The sequence below is a fragment of the Cornus florida genome, unplaced genomic scaffold (assembly GCF_030987335.1).
Source record: "Cornus florida cultivar Cherokee Brave unplaced genomic scaffold, ASM3098733v1 CherokeeBrave_3.0.0_Hap2_Chr11, whole genome shotgun sequence".
In the NCBI taxonomy this organism is placed as follows: Eukaryota; Viridiplantae; Streptophyta; class Magnoliopsida; order Cornales; family Cornaceae; genus Cornus; species Cornus florida.
In genome coordinates this window covers 30749540-30756369 of record NW_026775581.1, presented here as the reverse complement: position 1 = coordinate 30756369, position 6830 = coordinate 30749540, and the positions used below count along the sequence as shown (strand labels likewise).

The following is a 6830-nucleotide window of genomic DNA, read 5'->3' as shown; positions in this document are numbered from 1 at the left end:
TCTATGATGTCTAAAAAAAATTTGGTTTTTAAATGTTCTTAAATTCTCCACAAATGTTTGGATCTCATATCTGATTTGAATTCATGAAAATTGCAATCTCAGTGTTTTCTTTCAGGAAAAAAAAAAAAAAAAAAAAAAAAAAATTAAATCAAAAATCCAAAAAAGATTTTTCTTTTAGTCTTCCAAGGAATTTTTAGTTTTTTTTTTTGGTTTTTGTTAATGTCTAGTTTTGACCCAAGTTTTAAACATTGCAATATTGTGTTTGGTGCAGGTTCTGGAAAAACGAAACCGATTGCGTTCCCCAACCTGGTGCGCTATAGGCATGTCTAAGAAATTTGAGACTAGTCAGACAGGACAAGGTAAGCAACCGGTTGCAACGCAATTGCTGCAGTATGGAATTTCTCTCTGGACAAATAGAACCAATTGCGTTTGCCTGAAGCGTGCCCTTTAATAAGTCACATGCGTGCTATAGGTCATATGTTCTCGTTTAAACGGTGAGCCTAGCTTGTAAGCCTCCTTTCGCACTATAAGCACACAACTCCGCTTGTGTTTACAAACTTGAGGTAATCTTCAGTTTTCTTATTCAAAGTGTTGGTTTAAAGTCTTTGTTAGACTATTGTTGCTTTGAGTTGAACTTGGAGGTTGGGGTTATTGTTTGGAGTTTGGGAAAGACCTTTTTTGAAGTTTTTGGTTACTTTAGATTCATTATGCAATGGTTTCCCAATTGTCTTAGGTAAAGTGTCACAAGGCTCAAAAGACTGCTTTTTCTTACTCTTTCTCTTCTTCTTAGCTTTATGATTTTCATGCATGCTGAGAATTAAAGCAAAACAATTTATGCAATTTTTCTTTCAATTCATGTTGCTTCAATTCAATTTCTTCAACTCATTAAGCAAAGACTTTGAACTCTCCAGATTTTCTTTTTTCCCAATTTCAATTTTCATGTTTTGACACTTATACTTGATGTGACCTTTCTCTCCACAAAAATGAAATTTTAAAACAAGTTTAGAGGGACTAGTGATAACAGAAGGTTTAGTCTCAACTTTCACAATAACTTCTTTTGATTTTTGAAATATAAATCTTTTGAAGTTGAAACCAATTATTTGTTATTACTAGTGTCCTTTACCATTCATTTCAACTTATCAAATTTGCAAGTGTTAGTGTCTAATTTCTGAAAAGACTTATTGGTTTTAACAAAATCACTAATCAAACTGTCAATTAATTTTAAGTTCAAGTGATGTATTAAATCCTTTAATAAGTTCAACTTCTTTTTCCAAAAAATTAACCTTATGATGATCTAATTTTTCATGGCCAAGTTCTTAAAAACTTCTAACTTATAAATATCCCCATCAAGTTCCGTAAATTTCAATTTCTCCAACAAAATTTTGAAATCCCTTGTAAACTTGGACCACTCAACATGTATGTTGTGACAGACTCAAAAACTTAAACAGTAGATGCAATATCAAACATGATGTCAAAATCATAACAAATCAACAAATATAATCTACTCAGTATGTTAAGCAAGCCATTTTGATACCAAGTATGAGTAGCGTTGTGTGGCTGCTAATTGATTTAGTTGTGAATTAACTCTCTAAATGACCTAGAGAAGAGTGAATAGGCCAACTTGTCTAATTTTTGTGATTGTTTAAATTACCCAGAATTATGATCAATTAAACATCCACAATTACAAAAATAAATATTATAAAGTAAAGCAAGTAAAGTAAAGATTGAGAGATGACACAATAATTTTTAACGAGGAAAATTAATTGGAAAAACCTTGAGGACTTTCACGATGTCCTAAGCGAAACGATCTATTATGTATGAAGCAAAATACAATGGACTTTTATCAGGCTTACACTCCTTCACTACCAAGACCCAATTTGCCGAATGCCGTCCAACAACTCTCGACTTCAAGCTTACTTCTTGACTTTTGTAGAAAGACTACTAGTATATTAACAACACTTCATGAATATTTGGACCCCTTCAAAGTATAATCCAAATACCCCTCTTCTTCAAATTTGAATTTATGTGAAGGCAAATAATATCATACTTCTTAAAATTTCTGAATCTTCAATTATCCTCCAATTCCGATCAAATAGAGAACATAATTCTAAATCTCTCTTGTGTTTATGTATGTTATCTCAAAAATAAAATCAGAAAAATCAAAGTTAATTTCTTAGATTAAAAATATCTCTCAAAAGGCTTTCACAAAATTTCTAAAATTTGAATTCAAAAAAAATATAGATGTTAGGAAGACCTAAAAATACTTAAAAAAATAAGACAATTTCGTGCATAAAAATCTCCCCAAAAATTAATCAAAAGAGAAACCCAGCTGGACACAAATTGCAATTTCTAATTTGATTTTAAGGACACAAATTGCAATTTCTAATTTGATTTTAAGGAACCTAGACCAGTTGGGAAAAGGCGCAACCAGTCCAATTTTAAATTTAAAACATTTTGTTTTAAGAAACAGAAACTTGAAGCAGTTGAGAAAATTGACAACCAGTCCAACTTTAACAATGCACTCTGGGAAGAAATATTTTTTAAAATATTTACGTAAGTATTGAACTCTAAAATGTTACCGAATATCAACAATATATGTCCTCACAAACTTATCTTGCAATATATGTCCTCACACACTTATCTTTATATATTGTTCTCATCCAAACAGAGTATGTTAACACGTTCCCAATTCTTCAATTTTGCTTCAACGATCGGAGAGAACTCAAAACTCAAGAGTGAAAAAAAAAAAAAATTACAACGGACATCAAAATTTGTCAATTACAAAACGCAATTCACATGAGACCCAAATGCGACCGGAGAGAGCTTCAACGACCAATAAGATTCAAATTGATTTTTTTGAATGGGCTGGCCAGTGCCGGATTTATTACTGAAATGCCAAATACTCCTGTGTCTGGTGAGGCAGAGTATATGATTTAGCATTCATTATTGGTACTCAGATCATGTCTCTATCTGGTTTGTTCCTCATCTGGTTTGCATTTCTAAATCATGACAACATGATGATACTTTGTGTTATTTTTCTTGAAATTGTTGCTATGATATCTAGTTATAAGAACTTCAATAAACTCTCATCTCTTAGGATTAAGAGATGGATCGTGGAGGTAAGTTCTAATACTTGCCTTTATTATTTTTCTAAAGATCTATTATTTAAAGGACACAATGGGAATAAGAGGCAATATGCTGCTGCTGAGAAGCTAAAAACACAGAAAATAGATCCAACACACACACAACAATATTTGAAGAATGCACAAGATGGACAGAGTATGCAGATCTGATCATCTGAGGACTAAGAAATTTATTTAGTATACAGTAGTAGATCACCTCTTACAAACACAACAATTTACAATAACACATCCAGAATCAGCCACTCCATTAATTTAGCTTCGGATCCACCCCCAACAGACTTCAATGGTGGCTCTCTGCATTACCACAAGTTAACAAAACCAATACCCAATATTATTAGCTGCAATTAATTCTCCCATACATATATATATATATACACACACACACATATGTATGTACTTGTACCTGGCAAGTACGTCGCCTCCGATGGGATCCGGGATGGGGAGGAGACCGGACGGAACTCCTTCTGGACGTGAGCCACCTTTCGGAAGAAAGATTTCTTGATGAGTTTATCAGCTTCCTCCACCACATGATCAGGCTCCACCAACTCCGGCAACGTCTCCCTCCTCGACTTCTTCACGAACACGCTGGGGCAGTACTTCAACGTATGCAAGGCAGTCAACATCCCCAATGTCGTCGACAATATTACCATCCCTATTGCCACGTACACCGGCACAAAATCACCCCTCACTGGCCTGGGTGTCAAAACAATCACAAATATATATATATATATATATATATATATAGATATATAATACTCCCTCGGCGGGAAAATGTTCTGAGTCACGTTTTCCCAAACACTATATTTTTTTGAGACGGAAGTTGTAATATAACTACTGAAATCAAGCTCTCTTAAACTTTGACAAGTTTTACCCGTATTGGAATTTGAAGAGCACTTGGACACTAGAGATTAATTTCAATCAATTAATCAACTGTGAACTGACCTTGTTTTAATGTCATGAACAAGTCCAAAATGGTCGGCGGGGGCATAGGCTTTCATTTTTGGTGAAGTTGAGGTGGCGAAAGAAGAGCTTCCTCTTAGGCGATTCACCATCGATTTCCAATGATTCTGCAACATTGCACAAACAAGAAGTAAAACAGATACATGAACTATATATATATATATATATATATATATATATTCGCGTAGAGAGAGTCTTTGATTACACTCACCGATGACCTGAAAGCCATGATCAACAAAAACAGAATGCGTATTTTGAGCAATATGAGAAGGAGAAAGTGATTCCAGAGAAAGTGATTCCAAGCTTGCCAGCTGCTCGCTGTTTGGAGATTCTGGATAAGTATGCATATGTGTGTGTGTTCATCATATATATAATATAGAAGTGGCTAAGAAGATGATTCTGGAGACACCTAGCGAAGCATACATCCAGATTGTGACACGTGTCATAAGTACACAGTGAGCGTGGAAGCCTCATGAAGCAACATGTCATCCAAACTACAAACAGTACTAATATATATATATATATATATAATAATTGAATATTTATTGAAATACGGAAAACTATGAGAGGACGGGCCAAGGCCCTTATAACCTGGAAGAAAAACCATATTAAGACAGAACCTGGCCACCCCAACAAGACCAAACAAAAAGCCCAGAAGGCTCAGCCCCAACCTGTCCATGAATCAAATTTTGGTTTAATGAAATGAATATTTAATTCGTTAATTTGTTAGTCATTAAATTTATACGAGTACTATGTGTTGATTAGATAAGCAAAACTGAGCAAGGGAGGTGATTCACTATCAAAAATGGGTAAGAAGATGATTCTGGAGACACCTGGCAAAGCATACAAGCAGATTGTGACACATGTCATAAGTACACAGTGAGCGTGGAAGCCTCTTGAAGCAACATGTCATCTAATCTACAAACAGTACCAATTTATTTATATATATAATAATAATTGAATATTTATTGAAAGACAGAAAACTATGCAAGGGCGGGCCAAGGCCCTAATAACCTGGAAGAAAACCATATTAAAACAGAACCTGGCCAGCCCAATAAGAGCAAACAACAAGCCAGACGGCTCAGCCCCAACCTGTCCATGAATCAAATTTTGGTTTAATAAGTTCCTCGGATATGAATTGAATATTTAATTTGTGAATTTGTTTGTCATATGAAATTTATAATATATAAAATTGTTGAAATTAAGAAAGTTATGTTTTTGAATTTACACTTATTTATCTCTTTCGTAATTGCATAAACGACACTTGCAAAACAAAGCTTTAAAATAAAGTTAGGATGGGGTTAGTTGCGCCAAATCGAAATTAGTTTGGAATTAAATTGAAATTGTAATTTTACGAATTCAATTTCAAATTCACAATTTTAATAACTTTAGAATTCAAGTATATTGAATTTCAATTCTAATTTTTTTGTTTGTATGGGCCGGAAAGCACCAATTCCAAAAATAAAGAGAACCATGGGTCAGTTTGATGGTTTAAACAACTAATATCATCTCCATTTCAAAAACTTCTAAAGAAAACACTAACCAAAAATGAAGAAAGAGAAATTTCGGAAGAGCACCCACTCTTGAAAATTAAGGTGCAGTTTTATAGACAGTTAAATGGCAGAGCTGATCTCTAAAGCTTATTGAAGAGTCTAAAGTTGGCTAACAATCAAACTAAAATGTTGATCCAAAAATCAAAATTGTGAATGCAAACAATATCATATGCTAAGGGTCAAGGGTTCAAATCCTCCCCCTAGCACCAAAATTTTTTACCTCTACTTTTTATAGTAAATTTTTTTAACCGGGTTGATCTAGTGGTAAAATCATCTGTGTTTGGGTGCTTACTCACACCAAGTTGGGGGGTTCGATTCCCATTAAAAGCTTACAACAATTTGGGACCACGCCTCTGCTACCATACTCAGCGATTTACCCGGCCCGGGGTAGGGAGGCGCCCTTCTTGGGTCCTCGGGGATTAGTTGAGGCAAAGCCTCAGATACCCCGAGTGATCCAAAAAAAAAAAAACATCATAAAGAAGAGAGTATCCGACACCAACGGAGAAAAATGTCTTTTGCAAGGCTGCAAAATGTCTGTTTTGCATCCTTGCCACAAAATATAGTGTCATAATCTATATATGAAGATGTTAATTATTGATAAAATGAGATGAAATAGTGACGGAAGAGAGATTTAATTCTCATTGTTGGTCGTAGGAACCCACCCCAAATCGAAACTTCAACTTGAAGCCAAGTGCAAAGTTCTTGACGTCACAACTCGAAAGAGTTTATGCAATTCACCCTAATTTATTCATTATTTTACTATTTCTTCTTTTCTTTTTCTTTTTTTCACCCTAGTTTATTAATTATTACTCTTTCTTGGAGCCTAAACTTATCCACATGACATTGTTCCTTATCCATGGTTGATTATGAAAAAAGGAAGAAGATATCTCTTGGCTTTTGACTGATTATGGTACTTTCCAGAATTGCTCCTCAATGTCTCCCACTACATTGATTAGTGCCATTGGACTCATCATTGATTCCCTTAAGCATGCCATTTGAATGGGGATGGTGCAAAGTGATTGTACTAAAAGAGAAAGGAATATTTTAGTTCTCATATTCTCTCTTCACACTCATCCATTTCGCTGCTTTAACTGCTTTAACAAACCTTTACCATTTATTTATACTCTTTCATTATCCACTTTTGACAAAGCAACCAACCTGTTAACCAACTTTT

At 34.4% G+C, this 6830-nt stretch overlaps 1 protein-coding gene across 1 annotated transcript; it reads right to left on the bottom strand.

The window, feature by feature from the left end:
* Positions 1-3228: 3228 nt before the first annotated feature.
* Positions 3229-4462, bottom strand: LOC132285887 (uncharacterized). The gene is made up of 4 exons (XM_059788114.1): positions 4315-4462; positions 4086-4210; positions 3547-3836; positions 3229-3437 (listed from the first exon to the last, which is right to left on the bottom strand). Exons 1-4 carry the CDS (start codon positions 4330-4332, stop codon positions 3424-3426), a joined length of 447 nt encoding a protein of 148 aa, XP_059644097.1. The 5' UTR covers positions 4333-4462; the 3' UTR covers positions 3229-3423.
* Positions 4463-6830: the final 2368 nt, after the last annotated feature.

Bases quoted from the DNA above. Each gene is read 5' to 3' on its own strand.
- LOC132285887 (XM_059788114.1), bottom strand. The intron at 3,837-4,085 runs GTCAGTTCACAG...TTTGACACCCAG, and splicing joins GTTCATGACATTAAAACAAG to GCCAGTGAGGGGTGATTTTG.